We start from the raw sequence: 24,055 nt of genomic DNA, 5'->3' as shown, positions 1-24,055 counted from the left end.
TGCTGAACATTTACTACAGGCAGACATAGTAGTAAGCAGCTACACTCACAAGTGCCCTTCTGAGGTAAGTACCGATTTTGTAGGTAAGAAACTGAGAGCGTTTCAATAATTTGCCCAAGGTCATACTGCTAGACACGAATCCAAGAATCCAACACCTAGAGCCTGCATCTATAGGCATATGTGTAAGTGAGAGAGAAAGAAGACTGGGAGAGTTGATCATTTTACATCTACCTGAAGGGGAACATGGGACCTTAGAACCTAAATCAAATTCCCGTAACAGGACTCGCCTTCTGAAGTTTAGGACCTAAGGTACACCCTGAGTCTTTTTCAGTCACCTTAATTTCCTAGTAATACTGATTATGTTGCAAAGGTGCCACAAATCAGCTATTCGCATTCTAGAACAGGATTTGCTTATAAAATCATGTTAAGATTGAACTGGTTTTATTTTTGTTTTAGATGGGACGGTGAAAAAGAAACCTGAAAAGGAGAAGAGGATTTCACAAACCGGGAACTCTAGTCAGCCATGGAGCAAGAGAAGGAGCCAGAGACTGTGCCAACACCATTTCCATCCTTGCCGACGGTCACTACATTAATGATCGGTGGCAGTGTCACAGCTCCTGCTCCTGCTTTCAAGCCGACCTCTGGCTGAACTCAACAGCTGAGAAGAAAAGATGTGAAATCAATCACATCATCAAGTTTCTAGTAGTTTCCACAGGGCACATTCTTCTACAAGTGAAGGACAGTAGTCAAGTTAAACAAATTCAGTTCAGATTCAGCTCAAAAATTAATCCTTTGAAATGAAAAAAAGTGGATCTTTATTTCCACGTCTATAGAAATACAAGCTTCTTTATATGGGGAACAACTTTAACTTTTCATGTTTTAAAACTGTTTATCATTTCTAAAGTATCAACTTGACAAAAAGGCTTTTTTTTTTTTTTAAAAATAAAAAATAAGATGAAAGCTTTTAAAGTTTTAGTAACAAGCTCTGCCCAAAAGGCTGTCTGGATGGACTGGCCCTGCCTGGGGAGTGCTGAGGTAGAATACTGCAAAAAGAGAAACCACCACTTACATACTCAGTCCTAATCAATTAGGAGGACCTCTAAAGACCAGCAAATTTAGGTATTATAGGTAACAGTAAAGGTGCACAATTAGCAACTTCTTCTCAGGGATGTGAAATTATTTTATAAACACGCCAAGTGAGGAATAACATTATTAAAGTCCAAGGAAGAAAAGGGATAGTTAGTTAGTTTTTCCCTTCAAGATTTTCTGCGTGGGTTTTGTTGTATTGGCAACACTGTGGTTTTAACAGTTTTACTGTATTGATTAAAATTCAAATGTAAAGCCCAAGGAGAAACGTTGCTTACCTAAATTTAAGAGAGTCATCATCTTTCCCCTTGGGAGCTCATTCCTAAGACCTCGGATTCACAAAAACCCTCCACTGAACAAATGGCCCCCTTCCCAGTCCTCCCCGAAGTCGTCTCTGCAGCTTTCTTGGGTTATCTTCTTAACATTAATTGAAAAACGCTAAATTCCAAACTCCAAACAAACACTGTATTTTATTGCTGTTGGTATTATGAACTATTGAAAAAGTATTAGATTAAGTTTTAAAAATCAATATTATAATCATTTGGTGCACAATCCCACACATTTAACACTCAATTTAACTCATTTGCTATCTCACACACAACCAACACAATATGCAAGAAACAACTGCTGGGAATTGTTTCAGATGCTCTCTAAAGTATGTTAATTTCCAAAGCAAAATGACTTGTGCTGTGAATTTTAACGCACTTGAAAGCCTGTACTTTCTCTCGTTCTGGAACACAAATTTTGCATGTCTGAAGAGCTGTGATTCATCTTAAGAAAACCCATCTTGTGTTAAATGGAATGGAAACTGGACTAAGTGGTCAAATGACAAGTACATTCATATTCAAGCTGTATTATAAATGCATGTACAGTAATTTACGTCTCTCAGCTACCACAAAAGGCTCTTGATAAGCAGGTAATTTGCTAAATGGACTCCTTTATCCAAGTATTCGAAGGGCGTTACAAGAAAAATCTGCAGAGGCATTAATGTGACGTAAAGGTCAAGCATTGTGACATACCTTTCAAATAATCCCGCCTAACTTGCGTTATGATGAGGAGGCTGTTGGCAGCATCGTTCAGTGTGAAGCCCTTGATGTGGGTCTCAGCGCTAAAAGAAGCAGACATTTAGAAAGGAATTACTGACATGCTTCTGATACGATAATAAATGGTTGAGCACCAAGGTGAAATTATAAAAACTACTGTTCGTATGTTAAAAATATTGCTGCAAAATATCGACCTGGAGACAGCTTTTGTGTTATCCTGTCAATGGTTATAGAAGGATAATTTTTTTTTGCATTCTGACAGATGACAAAGTTGGAAATGAGCAACAAAAGAAACAAAGTACAAGATTTTTTTTAAACAATCGGTTCAGATTCTTGAATGCTGACATATTAGATGATAAAATAACTGCGTGCCCTGCATTGTTCTGCTGTATCCTAAGCTGGATACTTTTTCCTCTTTTCTCTACATTCACCATAATTATAAAATGTAAAACTATTCTTTCAGCAACAAAAATGAACATTTATTTTCAGCACAGTATATTTTAAATATAAACGAAAGCATATTACTAACTAACACCGTATCATTTGGTTGATTAATTTTCAAATTTCTGTCATCTAGCTACATACAGTTTTTAAAGGTGAGCAAGCGTACTGCTGAACTAAAACCATTGTTACCTTAAAATTAAAAATCTCACACAACAATCTTGTCCCAGCCATTTCATTTGAAACAAAACCCCCCAACTCCTTAAAACTCGAGAGCAAAATTCGGTTTACTTATGGCTAAAACCTACATGATTAAAAAACAACCCTAGCCTGAGATGACTTCTGTTCGCTACACTGTTTGCACATGTCCTGTGATGAAATTTCGGCCTCCTTAATGCCCCTAGGGTTCATCTCCCGATTAGGAAATCTCCACAGGTCACAAGGAGCAAAAGCAATTGCCGCCATTTGCCTTATCAAGCTCAGCGATGATCCTTCTGCCAACAACCTCGGCCTGCCGACATGAACATCTAAGCCGACGAGATTGTGAGAAAAGCAGGGTCACTGCTAAATTATTCTCGTCAATCCCAAGAAAATCCTCCAAAGACACTGTGACGTGCCCATCCTCTCAGTCACTTCCAGCCTCAGAAATTCACCCCTGCAGTCCCCAGGCACAGGATTTTCTTACCCCACCCCCTCCACCCAATCCTCTTAATCCCACCAAAGCACCCATTGCTCAGTTTGACTTTTTTTCCTTTGTCCCCATCTGTCAAAGCTCTTAAATCAACAACCCGTGCATGAGACCATAAACGGCATAAAATAAAGGATTTACTTTCTCAATCTTAAGCATGATTAAGTAAACAGAAAACACTATTAAAATTAAACTCACTTAAGTCATCATTACATATATTATATCATATTTACATGTAAATATTACCTAAAATTCATTGAATCCATGCGGTAACAAAACCTCCGTTTTGACTGACACCGAGTGTGAACCGTTCACCTTTTAAAAACCTCAAACACAGAACATTTTCTTTCCATGATCTAAGCTGCCCATTCAATACAAATACAAAAGCGGGAATTAACAGGAGACAGAAACTCTCCCAGTATTCAGTATTATATACTGAACACTCTATCTTATATATGCACAAACTGACCCATCAGAACCAAAATATATTCCAAAATGAAAAAGGAGAAAAACGACAAAAAGTTACTTGCAGAGGTCTCCGTGTTCAACAATAAAAGAAGTTTCTGCTTCTGACCCATACTATGGATGTGACCTTTTATAAGGAAAAAAAATATCTAGTCCAGAGCTGTCAAATTAAACTTTCTGTGGCGATAGGAATATTCATTATCCATGTCGTCCAACAGGGTAGTCGCTGGCCACATGTAGTGACTGTGATGGAGGAATAGAAATCGCAATTTCCTAAAAATACAGTTTAGTGTTATCAGAGATCTAAAAAAATAATCTCCTTTACTGCTCTTCTTCGAATAAGCAGTTCCCCTCCCTCAAAAGAGTTCCCTACATCTAAATTTTGATTTTGAAACATGACAAAATGTAACTAACTCTAAAAATTTAAGAGAGTTGGCTAATCTTTTAAAGGCTGCGGTTACTGTTACTTTTGAGGTTCCATAACTTGGGAGAACAGTTTAAATATTCTTGTTGATGACACTCTCCTAAGTAAGGGTGCTTCATTTTAACCAACAAATCAGAGACAGTGAAGGTAGAACAAAAGCAAAGACTGCGTTCTTTAGTTTACAGAGAAAACTATTGCTCTTAAGACTTAGCAGGTAAAAACACGGACTGAAACAACAAACAGACTGCTCTTCTGGACTGACAGCAGAGGGCCAAAATTTGAGGGGGGTACTGCTACTTGCTATAGTGACTCATGTGGTCATACCATATTACAATAAACGTGGACACTAAAAAAAGCAAAATTCTCTTTTACTCAGAGCACAGATATACAACTGAAGAAGAGATGACCCTGTTAATTAGAAACGTGAACTTCAACTACCAGTTCTGAATTTCTAGCCAAGAGTTACTTTCAAAATAACCCAGTGTAGATCTAACCCAAGATACATTTTTTTAGATTTATTTCTTTGAAGGAGAGGAGAGAGAGAGAGAGCGCACACGCAACACCTCAAGCAGCCCCATGCTGAGTGCAGGGCCCAAACGGGGCTTGATCTCAAGACCCTTGAGATCATGACCTGGGCTGAAACCAAGAGTCAGATGATCAACCCACTGAGCCACCCAGGCACTTTACCAAGATACAATTTTTTGTAGTTAGATGTAACTAACATTTTTCTGGTTCAAGGGAAAGCATGTGCATCTAATCCCCAGTGAGGTGCCTATAGGCATGGTAAGGCTTTGCATCCAGGATTTTCTTAGGCCCACCCAGCTACAAGTGAAAGGCAGCCACAAAATACTCCTGGAAGAGTAACATAATTAAGATAGAAGTGCCCTCAAGAGTACAGAAAGGCTTTATGAAGATCTAGAGAAGGAGGGAAAGAAAAATCAAGCTACATTTTACACATCGCAGACAGAAGGGGAAATGGAAGGGTTGTGCTTGCAAACATCCAGATCAGTAGCTTTCCCACTTGTGTGAGCAAGATCCACAGTCACACAAAGAAGAAACATTTCATACTACCTATCAGTGCAAATACCAATACAACTCACAAAACAATCTTTACATACGAAGTGCTTCGATATTTTCTATTCTATTTAAAAAAATGCTGGTTCTGATCCACTAAAGAGATTCCGTGACCCAAGTGCTGGCTGCAACTGTAGTTTGAAAAACCACCTGTCGGTGAGCCATCCTCAGTGAAAGGTATGCACAATGCAAGAACACTCTAGGGTAAGGCAAGAAAATGTTGAAGCTTCTGTTTTTACATCTTATTATCCTCTGAAAAATTTCTATTTTATGAGTATGTTTTAAAATATACTTAACATATGCTACTTTGGTACAATTCACTATTAATGGTATCTGATCAAAATGTTTACAACATACAATTATTGAATCACTTGGGTATTAAATGCAGATCCCTGGGCCCCATACCAGATCAAATGAATCAAAACCTTTGGGGTGGGCTGTGAGGAATCTTCTCAAGCTACAAGAGTATGAGGCTCCAGGGGGCGGGAGGAGAAGGAAAGGAAATAAAAGAATGTGTGGCTCTGCATTCTAGGACAAGCCCAATTAAAATGGGGGAAAAAAAAGGTAATCTATATTTTGGGGGAAGTATTTCAGGATCAACCTCAGGATTAAGAATTTTAAAAAAACCTTCCTTCTCTGCTTCTATCCCCTCACTTAATTATACCCAGTTCTCAACACAAGAGGCTCCTCTTTTCTCTGTCCCTGCTCCTCCCAAATCACTGTTGCTTTAGAATGCCTTTGATTACAACAAGTAGTGTTAGGAGAAGGGTTTAGGTAATAATTTCCTGAGAAAAGTAATTTTAGGAAAAACTCCCACCCCCTTGATGACTCCAATGATTACAGATGAAGGAACGCTGTTCAATGTCAAATTTTCCAAGTCGCTAATTTAGCATCTCTTGGGTATTTTAGAGATATGTAATTTAATTAGCAACTGAGCAAACACACAAATGAGATACAGAATACATGAAAGACTTATGTTTGAGAAGCCTTAGTGTGACTATTCTTGCTATAGGACATACAAGATGATTCAAGACTATAGGTATACAGACAATGTGCATATGTGTATACATACATGTCGTACTTGTATACAGATGGATCTATACACTCACTGTACATACATATACACTGTCCATGTTTATATGTATTTCCATAGACAAGTACAGTCATATACTTTTTCCAAAATATAATGAAACACAAGCAGTAAATATGGCCCAATGGTGCATAACTTTAACATAACATTGGTATTAAGAGCAGATCTTCCAGCAAACTGCAAGAATGGTACTTTCTAGTCAGGATTCTAATATTCCAAAAACACTGTGACTTAAAAGCTCTGAAGGTCAAAGTTGAGCCAAGAGAGATCATTTCAGAACTTGTAATACATTAGGAAAAGGCTGACCCTTGCCACTGAAAATAAGGCTACTAACACATCACCAGGACAGGTCTACATCACAGAGGTCACTGCGCTCCACTCCATTCTAAGCCTTCTCTGGTATCTCCTTTGGGATAAGACAACAGAATCTATTAACTGACACACCAGGTAGGAAAACTTTCTTGTTCTGATTAATTTTACTCTCAGGAACTATCCAGAGGAAAAAAACCCCTACCACAACCACCCAACAGATTTTTTTTTAAAATTCAAAATCAAATAAAAAACAGAAAGTTAAAAAGAAAAGGCATTTAAAATGTATTGAGCACCTCTATTTTCTCCACTTCACTCTATGTTCTTCAACACCTAAAAGGAACCTTTCTTTCTTTTTTTTTTTTTAAAGATTTTATTTATTTATTTGACAGAGGAGAGAGATCACAGTAGGAGAGAGGAAGGGAAGCAGGCCCCCTGCCGAGCAGAGAGAGCCCGATGTGGGACTCGATCCCAGGACCCTGAGATCATGACCTGAGCCGAAGGCAGCGGCTTAACCCACTGAGCCACCCAGGCGCCCTAAAAGGGATCTTTCAAGTAAGTCTTATCATCTTAGCATCCACTCATCATCATAAGAAGAAATGAGGTTCACAGAGGGGATAATTTCTCCAATAGAAACTCAAGTAAGATTCGAATCCCTGCCTAAGTTCAAAGCCCTTCGGCTATTTTCACTTTATCAGGCTCCTTCTACCACAAAAGGCTCAGAGAGCTAGACACTAAGTAAGAAAAAGAGTATGATAAAGGGAAAAATATTATTTTTCAGTATATGGACTTCATAAATGAGTGGAAGCTTTATTAGGGGAAGAAAGTGTACTGCACTGTGGAAGGCCAGTAAAACTTATATTTTTATAGATTAAAAAAAGCCCATAAAATTAGAAAACCAGGGGTGCCTAAGAGGCTCAGATGGTTGAGCATCTGCCTTCGGCTCAGGTCATGATCTCAAGGTTCTAGGATCAAGCCCTATGTCAGGTTCCCTGCTCAGCGGAGAGTCTGCTTCTCCCTCCTCCTCTGCCTCTTCCCCTGCTCATGCTCTAAAAAAAAAAATTAGAAAACCATTTCATAGGATTTTTGTATGTAGTTGAGGATAATTAAGCAGCTGCTACTACAACAAATCATTAGGAAAATCCTAATGATAGGTGATACTTTTTTAAATGACAGGTTTAATAAATGGACTAATACTTACAATTCTTTCACTTGCACTGCTTCTATGAAACTATCCTTCTCCAACAGTAATTTTATAAGATTGCTGTAAGTCTCACTGTTGAAAATAATGTTTTGCTTTTGTGCCTTCAGGAAAATAGTATATGCATCTACGAAGGAAAAAAAGCAAAAAATGAGATGATGTTATTCTGTAATGTCAAAAAGAAGGAAAACCCCCTAGAGCAAAGCCTCAAAGCCATATACGTGTTTGTTTTCATGTTCACCCACCACAGCACTCTCCAGAGACACACACACTGACCAAAACAACAGATACAGTCACACTCCTCATCTTGATAAAAACAAAGTCACAGTTTTGAACAATCTACTTAAGCCATGTGGCTGGTACCTGAAAGGACTTCCTTATAAAATTACTTTTCTTTTCTTTCTTTTTTAAGAGAGAGAGAGAGAGAGAGAGCAAGCGCACAAGCAGGGACAGACACAGAAGGAGAGGGAGAAGCAGGCTCCCTGGAGAGCAGGGATGGGGGACTCGATGTAGGACTTGATCCCAGGGCTCTAGGATCATGACCTAAGCCGAAGGCAGTGGCTTAACCAACTGAGCCACCCAGGCGCCCCTGAAATTACTTTTCATACTAGCTCTCTAAAGTCAATAAATTATTTTCATGCCAATAAAAATGAGAAGTAGCTCTTCTCAATTTGTCAAAAGATGATACCATTTTCAAAATCAATTGCAAAATGTGTGGTAAAGTCCAAATAAACCACAGGTATAATTTAAATTGAGGGGAGCAAAAGATGCATTTTAAAGCAATCTTTAATCTATAAGTGGGTGGTTACAATGGTTAACATTTCAACACAATAGCATTAAAGTGAATATAGCCTATAATTCTAAAATTAGGAGATCAAATTATTTGGCTACGACAGGACTTATACAAAAACATACAATTTTCAAATATACAGGTATCTAACAAGTAAACTAAGCAACATTTGTTTGACTGATTAACAGTTTTATTTCACTTGTTCACAATAACTGTCAGTGAATGAAAAGATGTTACCAAAAGAGAAGTATCTACACTTTTCAGTCACTTACTTTTCTGAAATAAAATTGCCTGGCTATAAACATCCAACTGAAACTATAATCCACTCTCTGGTGTGTATAAACAAATCACAATAGAGATGGGGCACCGTGAACGATCATGTACGACCTTCGGTGGGTATAAAGCTCAATATAAGAAAATACAATACATGCAACTAGGAGTGAGCAAGATATTAGTGCTCTGAAGAACATTCTGAACTACTTCAGAGGTTTCTGAACAAGCAGATGTTATATCTGTATTCCAAGGTTAGGGCAGTTTGCAAGAGCCCTTCAATTAAACTGAAGTGACAATGTCAGAAACTTACTCTTTCGTGCTAAACTCAGAGAAAACTAGAGAGAAAAGGTATGACATTAATATCTGCATCTTAACCAAGGAGAACAGATAAAATCCATCATTCAGTCGACAATGTTCCCTTTTAAGGAAGCTGAGAAGTCAAATGCAGTGCAATTATAGTCTACTCCCCAACAATCATCGTTTGCTCAATGAAAATATACAGGAGGTACAATTAGAATATTTAAGATTAACAAAATAATCAGGAAATCTTACTAGTTGTTTTCTAAAGTTGTAGTTTAAAGATTAGAGAGTGAGCATGCGTGTGGGCACACACACGTGAGCAAGGGGAGGGGCAGAGAGAGAGGAAGCAGACTCCCCAATGAGCGTGGAGCCCAACACATGGCTTGACCTGAGATCCTGCAATCTGTGAGATCACAACCTGAGCTGAAATCCAGAGTCAGACGCTTAACCAATGAGACACAGGCGCCCCTAAAATTACAGTCTTTGTGTGAAATTGCTATGGCTGTTTATTATTCTCTATTAGTTAAAAAAAAGAAAGAAAGAAAGAAAGAGGCAATCACTGTAATGCCCCAAACTCATTTGCCACAGGTTTCTGGTGTGAAAGTCAGTAAGTATACTAAACTATCAGAAATTCGATAAAGTACTAATGTTAACAATCAATTTTCAAACTATTCATGTTTTGCTAGGCATTCAAATCCTGGAATAGACAAAAGACTAGAAACTCTGAAGAACAGGATAAAACCAGTTAAATAAATATAAATTGTATATTAAAGCTAGAATAGGGGTATGTTTATAATAACAAACACTGCATTATATTTATTAACTGATTTTTACTTAAATGAAAATAATTTTTAAAAAGGTGACATATGAAGGGGTACTAGTCTTGCAGCAGTTAACTATACACTAATTTTATACTCCTTTCAATCTAATTAAAATTCCACTATTGGAATAGTACCCATAGTCATAATTTTGTATTTAGGTTTAACATATATATGGTGAAGACTCAAGGATGTATACACTGAATATGCCACAAAGGAAAATGACCCAAAGGATAAAGTCACTATTCATGATTGAGAAAATATAAGAGCTTAGCTTATTCTTTCCTCATATACTTCATGTCAGTGTCACAAAATTCTAATTAAGTCAAGAAATTATGAGGTTCTGTAAATTTCTAAATTGATTCTTTTCTACTGAACAGAGTTCAAAACTGTCAATATTAAAATTTTAAAAAAATCTGCTGCATATTGGTTAAAGTATCATAAAGCATACTTGAAAATCCACACAGTATCGAAGGAATTAAAGATGATGCTAGCATGCTATGGAGAAAAATTTAAAAAAGTGAAGGATACAATAGTAAGATATGATTTTGAAAGAGTACAATGAAGTCTAAATAGAAATGTCTATCATGTAATAGGCAAGCTGATACCAGAGGGTTCAAGATGGTCATAAAAATTTTAAAGCAGTCATAGTAGTGGTAGGCATGCCACTTCAAGAAAGTCTACCACGAGAGAAAAGGAAGTGCAAGACACAGACCTCATGTCCTGCCTCCAACCCTGAAATAGTGCTTGATCAATTCAACATACACAAGAACGGTGCTTAATTGCCCTAATCATTTTCTGCTTTCAAATAAAAGCGAAATACATAATAAATACATCTGCCAAAAAACACTCATGATCATGCTATTTTCAAAGTATACTTTTTAATAAAATGTATGCCTATTTTAGTTCTTATTATAAGAGATTTCAAATGTACAGAAAAATATAGACCCTTCCATATGCCCATCACCTACATCTAACAACTATTACCATTTTGCCATTCTTGCTTTATCTTTGTTCCTTATGGTTTAGCTATTTTAAAATATATTATAGATAATCTTGATTTTTTTCCATCTTTTAGTACTTCAGTAAGATCTCAAAAGTTAAGGACACTGTCTGATAGATCTTAACACCACTATTGTATCTAATAAAAATAAGACAGGGGCACCTGGCTGGCTGAGTCAGAAGAGCATGAAACTCCTGATCTCAGGGTCATGAGTTAAAGCCCCATGTTGGGTGCAAAGATTACTAAAAAAAATTATAAGCTTAAAAAAAAAGAGAGAGAGAAATAGTTCCTGAATATTATCTACTACTCAGTTGATGTTTGTTTTCCCAACTACCCCAAAATGTGTTTGTTAATTTAAACTTTTTTTTTTTTTTAAAGATTCTATTCATTCATTTGACAGACAGAGATCACAAGCAGGCAGAGAGAGAGGAGGAAGAAGGCTCCCGCTGAGCAGAGCCCGATGCAGGGCTCAATCCCAGGACCCCGAGATCATGACCCGAGCTGAAGGCAAAGGCCTTAACCCACTGAGCCACCCCGGCACCCCACATTAAAGAACCAAAGAAAATAATTAATACATGTAAGTTCCATCTCCATCCTAGAGCACTACTAATTTGTTAGAAGGACTTAGATCCCCTGTTGCTATTAGAAGCATACAGATTTACCTTTGCTTCTCTTTTGTTGGCAGGCATTCAACAGATCTTTCTGGATATTACTTTCTGTATGTGAGGGTGATGAAAAATTCAGGGAGTGCTTTTCATCTTCATACCACAACTGGAAGAAAGAAGTATTCAGTTAAACAAAACCTGGTATACAGAGTGATCTTTTTAGAATGAAACTGGGCTAATTATGCCCTACAGTTATACTGACAACAAAACCTGTTAGGTTTACAGTTAAAAAAAAATTACCTCAGGTACGTCAAACGGAACCTCTTGATTACTGTTTCTAAGGATTTCTGCTAATAATCTTAATGTCTTTGCACGTGGAATAATATTTTCTTCTTGCATTTTATTCCACACAGCATCAGCTTTTTGCCAGTCACCATTTACTTCTGCAAAATTTTGAATAAGCAGAAATTAATGAACATACTAAGTCCAATTCTTAAAAATGTTTAGAATATTTTCCCTATTTAATGTTAAAGTAAGCATTATTCCAAATATTGCCTCCAGGGAAAAGAACAGGATGATTGTGGACCCAAGGCAAAAAGACTTTCTTCTGTATGTCTTTTGAGTTTTCAACAATGGAAATTCCTTACCTAATAAAAAACAACAACCCCCATCCCACTTTACTACACACTTTGATGTGAATAAAAAGTCTGTCTTTCTAAGGTAACCTGAGAAACCCACTGCTGAAATCAGAATCAGAAATAGGTAACAATTCAACTATGCCCATGAGATTTTGGAAAGATAATGTGTACATGTATATAGTGTAATACACAGCTGGAGGTCTGAAGTGATTCAAAGTGCACAAATGTATGATTTTCTTCAAAAGTGTCAAATCAACAAATCCCTTTCACTTAGTAGAATAGGGAGAATTCTGTCTCTTCTGCTGACTTGAAGAATGTCTATGATATTATGTGATAGATTTTTTTATCCCACTAATGCCATCAGACTAAGTATTATAGGGCAAGGAAATAGGCAGACTCCTTCACATTGAAAAACTGAGTTCCTGTTATGTGTAACCTAATCTTCACAAATAGCAAAAACTTAATAATCAAGACTTAATTTTTAAACATTCTAACAGGTTTTGAAAAGAGAAACGGTCAAGTCATTTAATATAATAAACTTACGCTTGTGAAAAACCAGACCAATATATTAAAAATATCATGACACTAATTAAGTTCAGTGAAAGTATTACACACAAAGAAATACTATTTCAACTGTGGTTTTTGAAATTTTCATATATGAATAATGAGTATCTTCATTCTGTATAGTCAACTCTAGGAAGGGGGCTGTTTCAGAGCACAAATGTTCTAAAAAACATACATAAATATGTTTCTCAAAAATAGCAAAATACTGAAAGTGATGGGATTTTCCTAGATTCCCCCACACCTGTCCAACTGAAAAGCTACTTTTTTTTGGTAACCAATGACTCCTGGAAGTAAAAAACTCAAAAGAACAAAAACAAAACACACTTATGCTCCATCAGAAACCTACAACAAGGGGCGCCTGAGTGGCTCAGTCATTAAGCATCTGCCTTCAGTTCAGGTCATGATCCCAGGGTCCTAGAATTGAGCCCCACATCAGGGGGAGTCTGCTTCTCCCTCCCCCACTCCCCCTGCTTATATTCCCCCTCTCGCAGTCTCTCTATCAAATAAATAAATAAAATCTTAAAAAAAAAAAAAAAAACCTACAACAAAGAAAAAGGTAATAGTAAGAAAATTTCCCCAGGTCATACACAGATTGTAATGATTTTCTACATACTTTGGTAATAAAAGCAGTCCCATATAAAACCCTTAAATTTACAATCTCTTTTCCCAAAACAAGACTCTCATAAGCTAATTATGCTTTTCCTTCATTAAAATGTTCTCATGTAATATAAAATTCAAAAGTAACTTCTCAAGTATGTGAGTATATAAAACTAACTGGACTAAACAAATGAAAAACAAAACCCCAAGTTCCAGTATCTTTAACTCTACAGAAGAGAAAAGGTGGAACATTCTGTCCCCTGCCAAAAGGTATACCTGTGGATTGTGGAAGACATAGTTAGGGAAGGTTTCCAAGAACTGGTAACAGCACCGCTAAGGTGGTTTTTACAGAGATTCATTTCTAAGATAACATGAACACTGAAGAGAAGATGGATGGAAGATGGACAACTCTGTCTTCAACTATAGGAACTCTATGAAAGTAATTTTCTTCTTCTAAAAAAGGCACACATATATGAAAGCTTCCACTTTAGGAGGACAAAGATATTACAGAGATGCAGCTTTAATTAAAATGGACTAGCAACTTTAAAAAAAAATCTCAGAGTGCCTGGGTGGCTCGGTCAGTTAAATGTCTGCCTTTGGCTCAAGTCATGAGCCCAAGGTCCTGGGACAGTGCCCCGAATCAGGCTCTCTGCTTAGCAGGGAGCCTGCTTCTCCCTCTTCCCCCCATGCCCAATGCTCTCTTTCTCTCAAATGAATAAATAAAATCTTTAAAAAAAAAAAAAAAGAAATAAAGAAAGAAAGAATGAGCTCATAAAAAGTTCTACCAGGCCAAACATTTTCTCAGGTATTCACAATCCAAAATACAAATTTTTCAAGTACAATAGGACCACATTTCATATATTATCCCATATCATATGTTCCTTTTCAAATAAAATGGAGTCCATGGTGCTTTAATAAATTATTTAACTTCTTCAAATAATGGTCCAAGGGGAAAACGGAAAGAGGGGGCCACAAAGGAGAGGCTGGTTGAGAAAGGGGAGGATCAGGGTCATCACAACCACATTATCAACTTACAGCACCACAAAGGCATGAAGTATACAACCTGGGTTATAAAGTATACTTCATGATAATAATTCCTGACTTCCAGCCTTACAAGAGGCCACCCTCACCTTACAAGGATCTTCAGACTACTGGCTCAAACACAGAGCAAGAAAACTGAAGAAGGTGTCCAATACAGCCAAGAAAGGGGATGAAGGAGAAAAAAATGGTAATAAACCTCAAAGACTATTTATTCCTAAATGAAATTTTAAGATGAACCTACGGGTTGTTTTCTTTTCTTTCTTTTTAAAGAAAGCATCAGCAAAAGGTCATCTGTATAGGAAAAAGAGGTTTGTGAGGCTGGCTACCTCCACCTTCCCTGGACTACCCCTGCTCCTCGTACATCCTTCCAGTTTTTTTTTTTTTTTTCACTCCATATTCTTAATCTTGGTTATAGGCCTAACTGCACAAAGCACTACCCTATCTGCTGCGTCCTCCCCAATATCTAGCATAGTTAGGGATTATGGTCCTCTGTGGGGACTACTTTAACTGCTAAGACTCATTTGGATACATTCAGGGTTTTTCTTTTTTTCTGAAGTTGGTATAAAATTAGAATTTAAGCATGAAATAGTTCCTCAAAATAAAGGGGTGGGGAAGGACAAGAATTAGCACTTGAATAATACAGGTTATAACCCACCAATTAAGGACTACACTCCTAAAACCTAAGTTTGCTAACTGCGTATATTCAATAACAACCTCAGTATTGTGTGCCAGAATTTAACCATTAAACCAAAGAACTGAATTTCAAGAATTTTAAGAGTTTTAAAAATTACATAGCAAAGTGTGCATTTCAATGCAACCAACAACTGAAATATAAATTTTACAGCAAGTCTTATTTATACCATTAACATAGAAGATAACAGAGAAAACACAAGCAGGCAGAGAGGCAGGCAGAGGGAGAGGGAGAAGCAGACTCCCCACCAAGCAGAGAGCCCTGATTTAGGACTCAATCCCAAGACCCTGGGATCATGACCTGAGCCAAAGGCAGATGCTTAACTGACTGAGTTGCCCAGGTGTCCCAAAGATAAAGCTTCTAATGATAATAAATACAAATTCAAAAAGACAAATGAATTAAGTTATTCACTGCTGTCTATGTTTGGTGAAGGTAAATTTCCCATGAGAAAAACAAAATAATCTGATCAAATGTCTGGGGGAGTGGAAGGATGAAGGGATGAAGAGAGGGCGGGGCAAGAGGAAGAAAGGAAGAAGGAAGGAAGGAAGGTAGGTTAGTTACTGACTTGTCTAAGAGTTGCTCTTCTCCACCCAAATACCCTAAAAGAGACTGCAAAGTTCCCAGATGTATAAACTGGAACTGACATACTAGAACACTGTTTGGTAATAAAGATCAAGTGTTTCGGAACACAAATACAAATCCAGCCTAAGGAAACAACTATGGGCGTGAACAAAGATTAAGGCACAAAGATAGCACAAATACAGCACTGTTTTATAATGTGTAAAATGAATTTCTAGTCACATGTCTAGCATAAGGAGATTGGCTGGATAAATTCTAGTACAGCCATGCAATGTAGTCATTTATAGGTAAGAAAATGTTTATAATATAAATTCAGTCAAAACTATATTAGAATATAATCACATTTTTAAAAACTGTTTAGCAATGAGTCTGTGTATCAATATGCATTTTTCTGGAAAAAGATTTTTTTTTTTAAGATTTTATTCATTTGACAGAGAGATACAACAAGAGAGGGAATAAGAGCGGGCGCAAACGAAGAGGGAGAAGCAGACACTCTGCCAAGCAGGGAGCCTGATGTGGGGCTCGATCCCAGGATCCCAGGATCATGATCTAAGCTGAAGGCAGAGCATAATGACTGAGCCACCCAGGCACGCCTGGAAAAAGATCTTATACACATGAATGAACATGGTAGTGATTATGTGATGTATCGGAGTGACTAGTAAGTCTACCAGAGGACTTAAATAAAAAGAAAAAATTAGGGGCGCCTGGGTGCTCAGTGGATTAAAACCTCTGCCTCAGCTCAGGTCATGATCTCAGGGCCCTGGGATCCAGCCCTGTATCTCTCTGCTCAGTGGGGAACCTGCTTCCCCCTCTCCCTTTGCCTGCCTCTCTGCCTACTTGTGATCTCTCTCTCTGTCAAATAAATAAATTAAATCCTTAAAAAAGAAAGAAAGAAATAAAGAAAGAGGAAAAGAAAAAAAAATTGGTCTCTCCTCGAAAAGTTCTATTAAATTCTGTGGCCCTGATGAAGATTTTTCTTACCTTTTCATTACTGCAGTAAGACTGCCAGAAACTATGAAACTTGTCTGGTGTCTAGTGATACAATAAAACAATCTGTGATAAAATTCAATCAGGCCTCTACTTAAAACTCTATTGAAGACCACACATTTGACAATCACTAGACCTTCCCAATATTCCTTTCTTGCACCTGCCTTCAACAGAATTAATGTCTGAAGATGAAAACATGACGAACAGTCAGATTACTTACTATACAATTTTAGTAGACTGTAGTACAGCTGGTCTCTATCACATTCAAACAACTTCTGTGTCAGCTCCACTAATTTTTCTAGAACTTCAACCTTAAAAATAAGATTAACAGATGGATCTACAATGTGTAAAGGACATATTTTATAGCTGACAAATCTCAGTTTAATAATCCTTCCACCAATCTTTACCCAAAGGGCAGATTAACTTCACTTCAAAAGTTAAAGAGCCGAGCACACCAATGTGAATGGACTTACTGCCACTGAAGTGAACACTTACAAATGGTTAAAATGATAAATTTTATGTTATATATGTAGTTTACCACAATTAAAAATGACTTTTTTTTAAGCTAAAAAGCTGAAGAAGGACTCTGTAGTCAAGAACAAAACATGAACAATCATCTGGCTGAGGAAACCTCATGAAGATACATTCTGAGAATTCAAAGACACTGCTGGAAGAAGATCCAGTGAATACACTCTCCAGTTAATAAGAACACTCCTACACCCAAGTGTTATACTCCTCTTCCCCTGTGGCTTCCAGTTGGCGGGATATGAAAAGATATCTGCACTGGAGGAGACGTAAAGTAGAAATTCCACTGGGCTACCCTAAGTGACTCCTCGGGTCACTGAGGACTGAGGCAGATTTAAATTGCAAAAGAAACAAGGTTAGCCTGCTCAAGCCAACAACTTAGGATAAGCAGGCTAAAATCTTCAGGGCCCAAATTAAAAATTTTAGGGATTCAACTGCACCTCAGGAACAAGAATTAAGCTACTACTTATTTGGAAAACCACCAAAGATAGTGCTGCTTCCATTAATAATGCTCTATGTCCCAAAATCCCCGAATGCTCATACGACATGTAGGAAGGACACTTGCTTTCTACTCACAGTTTTAGGTGGTCGAGACCAGAAATTAAACACAAACCTGATTACTTGAAATACATCTTTCACAAAACCACTGAAGTCTTGTGGGTCGAGCTCTAATGCCTGGAGTCTATAAAATAAAATCATCAGAGAACGTGTGAGGTAAGGCTCAGCTAAATGTGAATTTTCCCTCAAAGACAATAGTTTTCATCTAATCCACTGCCTCCTTCCTAAACAAATATAAAAAAAGAAACCTATAACTTAATACCAGTTACCAAAGACTTTTAGGATTAAAACAGAGCATAAATAGGAACCTATATTTAACCAGTATCTAGAATATTTGGGTTATGTCAAAATATTGCTTTGCAGGTCAATTTTCATTCAACAGATCTTTAAACATTAAGATGGTTAAACTTTCTTTACTATACAAAGGAACCTTGACTCAGTGTACTAAATCAATTCTAAAAGATGTCAAATTAAACACACACACACTTTAGAGATCCCAATGGATTCAGGAAGCAAAAATTAATGTACACATACTTATGAACCATCATCACAACAATAAACCAATGGCTTTCACTTTTAAAAGTATTGTGACGGCCACAAATGTTTGCCTATTATCTAAAACTAAATGTGTAGAGAGCGAGGTACTTAAGCAAGCTAAGTACTTAAAATTAGTTCATAGTCTTGGTTTATTTCAATTACTGAGATATATGTTATATCCTCAATCAGAAATTACTAGGGTTTAGTCAATAACTCTGGTGGCAAAGCAGTTCTTTTTAAATTTTGGATACTGGAATAAAAGGCAAACTAATTCACACATAATTCCAAGGATTTGTCACTCTAACTACAATATTCTCATCATGTCTAAGAGGGTTTCCCCATTAAATAGTACATTTCAATCACAGCATTATGATAAGAAAACTACATACTCATTAGCCCTGGCTGCTCCAGCTTAGAGGAGGTACCTCCACTGATTTCTCTGCTCAGCTTTGTTGACTAAACCACAGATCCCTCAAATCTGATCTCTTATTTAGAAGTCCTCATGATTTTTTATTCCTTCAAGTAATACTGTACAATGTTAAATTAAGAACTGAAGCAGACAGTAACATCTCAGAGCTCTGGTAGGATGACAGAGAAACAGGCACAGCAGAAGTTGTAAAAGTATTCTCATTCTGACTGTGCAAGTATATGCATTCTGGGATAGAAGAAAGAAATGCTGAATAGATCAACTGCTGAAATATATTCTCAAATACATTAATATTTACATCTCCACACAATTTCTACTCAAGGATTTTCTCACATTACCTCTTTGATTTCATAGGCATTACTCTGAAAATGAAACCAATAAAAATGAAACCAAATGAAATCAAATGTATACAAAAAGCCCTTCCAAAAATACTAGACTATCCTCTTTAGAAGAAGGCAAAATCCAAGGCATACAATCAATTATAGCTTCAACTGACTGCTGATGCAAAACCAATGATCTTAATAGCACAACTTTTATGTTTGTAAACGCTTCTTTTTGGTGGCTGATTAATCTGCTTGTCACGAGCAGGACAGCTGACTTTATAGAGCAGATAGTCCTAGGTTTCATTTTGAAATTGAGAACTGTTTTCACATTGTAAATCTCTATCATCAAAAGAACATCTAGGTCAGATTAACTAAATCTCCTAGGCTTCTATAATAGTCTACATTTCTGTATCTCTTAACATCTTACTGAATTTTAAACACAAGTTGAAAGCAAAAATAGAAAATATAATAAAACTTTGGAGAAGAACAGAATTCTAATTGGGATGTTATATATATCAAAAACCAATTAATTAGAACAGTTTAATTAAAACAATAAACTTACCTAACTTTTTCTGTTTTTGCTACATACAGTCTAATTAATGAACACTGAGAATAAATTAATTACTCTAATAAAACATCTGGCAAGTTTGTTTCCACCGAGGTTACTGTGCTCTAAAATATTCTTTGTGAAGTTCCAATTTAGCACCAGGTTCACTTGTATAAGAATAACAGTAATGCAAAATACAAAATAATTTCTATTTGTTACATTACTCTGATGTAAATTTGTTGTTACCATAATAGGCTTCAATATATACTAGTAAAAAGACCTATCAGGTAATTATTATCTTTAAAGTGGAAAGAAATGAAGATTCTTCAGAAAGAAAAACCACCTTAAATTTGACCCAAACAGAAGTTTTTACCTGTTTGATTTTTCCTGCTGTTAGTGTTAGAAACATGAAATGGAAAACAAATGAACAACTATCCCAGCCTCATATCCTCTATTCAACATAGCGGGGAAAAAAATGAAGTGCATGAGAGGTAGTGGACAAGTAAAAACAAGAACCCAACTATTTATCTTTATAGCTAGAATAGCAAGGGGAGAAAAAAGTATCATGGAACTTGTTAAATCTTTCAATTATCTGTCCTTTTCTCTAAAATCTTCAGGGATGGGGTGACTGGGTGGCGCAGTAAGTTAAGTGTCCAACTCTTGGTTTCAGTTCGGGTTGTGATCTCAGGGTCAGGAGATCAAGCCCCACATCAGGCTTCACTTAGCATGGAGTCCGCTTGAGACTCTCTCTCCCCTCCTCTGACCCTCCTACTACGTGTGCATGCTCTTTCTCTCAAATAAAAGGACATCTTAAAAAAAAATCTTTGGAGACAGACTTAAAGACTATGTCTAGAATAAGGAGGAAAATATGATTGAGCAAACATGACCCACTTAACCACATGTTACCGGAGATATTAATAAGTAAACTAACTCATGGGTATGAACTGACACGAGAACTGACATCTCTTGAAATTTGGGAGGTCAGGGGAAAAAATATCTCTAAAAATCCTTCTGTATCTATAAGATCCATTCTGGCTTATTAAAGAAGGCAAATTAAGATGAGACCTTGCATGTGATCTAGCAAAGAGCAAAGGTAAAAGCCACAAAGACTGTCACTATAATCCAAACTTTTGGTCCTAAACACAAAACCATAAAAAGAGTTTTGCCCCTGAGTAGACTCTGGCTACCATATAATGGAAGGGTAACAGCAGATAAGAGGAGAAAAAAAAAAATCAAGAAAGAATAATTCTGAAAAAGGGTAAGTTCTTTTGGTGGTTCAGATACTGAGGGGTCAGGGGATCATGGAGATTATACTGCAATGTATATACAAATGCATCAAACCAAAACACTGCATACTTTAAACTTGCACGATGCTATAACTTATCTCAATTTTTTTTTTTAAGATTTAATTTATTTGAGAAAGAGACAATGAGAGAGAGCATGAGTGAGGAGAAGGTCAGAGGGAGAAGCAGACTCCCCGTGGAGCTGGGAGCCAGATGTGGGACTGGATCCGAGAACTCTAGGATCATGACCTGAGCTGAAGGCAGTTATCCAACCAACTGAGCCGCCCAGGCGTCCCACTTATCTCAATTTTTAAAAAAGATTTTATTTATTTGAAATAGAAAGTGCGCATAGTTTATGCCCGTACGAGTGGGGTGAAGGGCAGAGGGAAGAAGACACCCTGCTGAGCAGAGAGCCCAATGCTGGGCTTAATGCCAGGACCCCAGGATCCCGACTCGAGCTAAAGGCAGGTGCTTAATTGACTGAGTCACCCAGGCACCTCCATCTTATCTCAATTTTAAAAAGACAGCGAGATCACAGAGGTAAGAATGAAGAACAAAAAGAAAAAGTGAAATCAGGACCCAATTTCAAATTCCATGACTACCACTAACTAAACAAACTCCATACTAACACTCTGAACTAAAGATTCCTGCTTTAATTACTTCTCAGAGTTGTTTTGTGAGCCTCATATAAAACTGTACATGAAAATTAATTGAAAGTGTAAAAGTGTAACTAATATTACTTATATTGTTTAGCTTGTAATCTAAATTTGAACCTCAAAGGAAAAGGCTGAAATGAGAAATGCTAACCAAAATTAAAGCAGACTCTGTGTTTCTACCTAGAAAACTCAGCAGCCCCTGGCACATGGCAGGCATGAAGTTTGTGATCACTGAACTGCTCAAAGGGATAAGAATAAACATAAGTATTTCTTTACAGAAACCTTTAGTGTAGTTATTTAACCTTTCAAATAATAATTTAACTTTTCTCATACTTGTATATAACACCCCTCCCTGGACTTAATGTCCTGTCTTAAAACACAAAATGAAGTACCCAAACAATATTAATTCATTAAATGACCTTGCAATACTTCCATCCTGGGAGGTGACTTAAGTACCTTAAAAAATACTTTACTGGGGCGCCTGGGTGCCTCAGTGGGTTAAGCCGCTGCCTTCGGCTCAGGTCATGATCTCAGGGTCCTGCGATCGAGTCCCGCATTGGGCTCTCTGCTCGGAAGGGAGCCTGCTTCCCTCTCTCTCTCTCTCTCTGCCTGCCTCTCCATCTACTTGTGAGTTCTCTCTGTCAAATAAATAAATAAAATCTTTAAAAAAAAAAATACTTTACTGATGGGGCGCCTGGGTGGCTCAGTCTTAGTTAAGCATCTGCCTTCAGCTCAGGTCATGATTCCAGAGTCCTGGGATCAAGACCTGCATTGGGCTCCCTGTCTAGCAGGAAGCCTGCTTCTCCCTCTCCCACTCCGTCTGCTTGTATCCTCTCTCTCGTCATCTCTCTCTGTGTCAAATAAATAAATAAAATCTTAAAAAAAAAACCAAAACCTGACTGAAAAAATGAAGTCCTTTCTTAGTGAGAAAATACCATCTTAATATATGCCAACAAACTGGACAACCAAGAAGAAACAGATAAATTCCTAGAAACATTTAACTTTCCAAAACTGAATCAGGAAGAAATAAAAAATTTGAAAAGATCAGTTGCTAGCAATGAAACTAAATCAGTAATCAAAGTCCTCCCAAAAAAGAAAAGTTCAGGACCAGCTTTACAGATGAATTCTACCACACCTTTAAAGAGGAATGAACACCTATTCTTCTCAAACTATACAAAAAACAGAAGAGAAAGGAAGACTTCCAAATTCATTCTATGAGACCAGAATTACCATGATTAAGGGGGGGAAAAATGAATTAATGAAAGGAAAAAAGAAAAGATCATCTTATTTTATCATAACTTCTAGCAGAAGAGCAAGGGAGGCCTGGGCTTTAGACCAAATCTGCTATGATGACCACAGAAGAGGTATCACTTATAAGGATAGAACAAAATTTCTGTATTTATGCGTCAGGGGCTTTAACAGTAATGCATTTCACTTACTTCTAAGAAATAATCCTAAGTAAATCATCTGAAAACCAAATATACCTATACCTATAGATTAAGATGTGCATCATGATGATTTCTTTTAAAAGTAAATAATTTTCTCAGAAGACAAATGGGCAAATGAACTTTAGTTCACTCACACTATGGGGTGACGTGGTCATTAAAAATAATGATCAGAAGAGTTCTTAATTACGCATGCGTCGAATGCAGAAACAGTGATGTAGGATAAAACTATGGTTCTATGATTCTATTGATAAACATTATCAATTTACTTCAATTATGTACAAAAGAAATATGTGTTAACTAAAGGACAGAAAAACCACAGAAATGACTAGCTGAGTAATGGGATTAACAGTGCGTCTTCATACTTGGCCTATTTTAAAAAGGAATCATATGTAAATTTTATTTGAATCTATTCACAGGGGAAAAAGTCATATCGATCATCATCACTGGTGCAACATGGACTACAAAATACTGACTGGTATTATTAGATAGGTTTGTAAAAATAATTTGTGAACATGTCCCCAAGTTCATTCCAGAATGTGCCAGAAGAACATTGAGAGGATCTAGGGATAGTTACCCTGCAGATGAGACTGCAGGAGACTAAAGAGTTGACTTCAATACAGGAAACTGTCGCACAGAAGGAAGGGAATAAAAGTTAACACTTACTATTTAATAATGGACCAAACACTCTTTTGAGTGTTATCTGATAAGAGCCCTAAGAGACAACACAAAGACAAAAGATGGAGGCACTTTCCTGCCTCAGGGTCTTTGCACAGGGAGTTCCCTCTACCTGAAATGCTTTTTTTTTTTTTAATATTTTTTTTTTTTAAAGATTTTATTTATTTATTTGTCAGAGAGAAAGCGAGCGAGATCGAGCACAGGCAGACAAAGTGGAAGGCAGAGTCAGAGGGAGAAGCAGGCTCCCAGCGGAGCAAGGAGCCCGATGTGGGACTCGATCCCAGGACGCTGGGATCATGACCTGAGCCGAAGGCAGCTGCTTAACCAACTGAGCCACCCAGGCGTCCCTACCTGAAATGCTTTTGCCTC

The 24,055-nt window shown here is 37.1% G+C and overlaps 1 protein-coding gene across 1 annotated transcript in view; it reads right to left on the bottom strand.

Annotated features, from left to right (window-relative positions):
* The window catches only part of LRPPRC (leucine rich pentatricopeptide repeat containing), a 110,749-nt gene that overhangs the window by 13,226 nt on the left and 73,468 nt on the right, over positions 1-24,055 (bottom strand). The window contains exons 26-31 of the mRNA XM_045077743.1: positions 17,846-17,914; positions 16,928-17,018; positions 11,911-12,053; positions 11,668-11,776; positions 7,822-7,948; positions 2,106-2,194 (exon numbers count right to left, since the gene is read on the bottom strand). Of these exons, the coding sequence (XP_044933678.1) occupies positions 2,106-2,194; positions 7,822-7,948; positions 11,668-11,776; positions 11,911-12,053; positions 16,928-17,018; positions 17,846-17,914 (628 nt within the window). The remainder of the gene's footprint in view (positions 1-2,105; positions 2,195-7,821; positions 7,949-11,667; positions 11,777-11,910; positions 12,054-16,927; positions 17,019-17,845; positions 17,915-24,055) is intronic.

This window comes from Mustela putorius, unplaced genomic scaffold, assembly GCF_011764305.1.
Source record: "Mustela putorius furo isolate JIRA1106 unplaced genomic scaffold, ASM1176430v1.1 tig00000224_pilon_pilon_pilon, whole genome shotgun sequence".
NCBI lineage: Eukaryota > Metazoa > Chordata > Mammalia > Carnivora > Mustelidae > Mustela > Mustela putorius.
The sequence above is the reverse complement of the archived record's forward strand: the minus strand, read 5'-3'. Positions and strand labels throughout refer to the sequence as shown.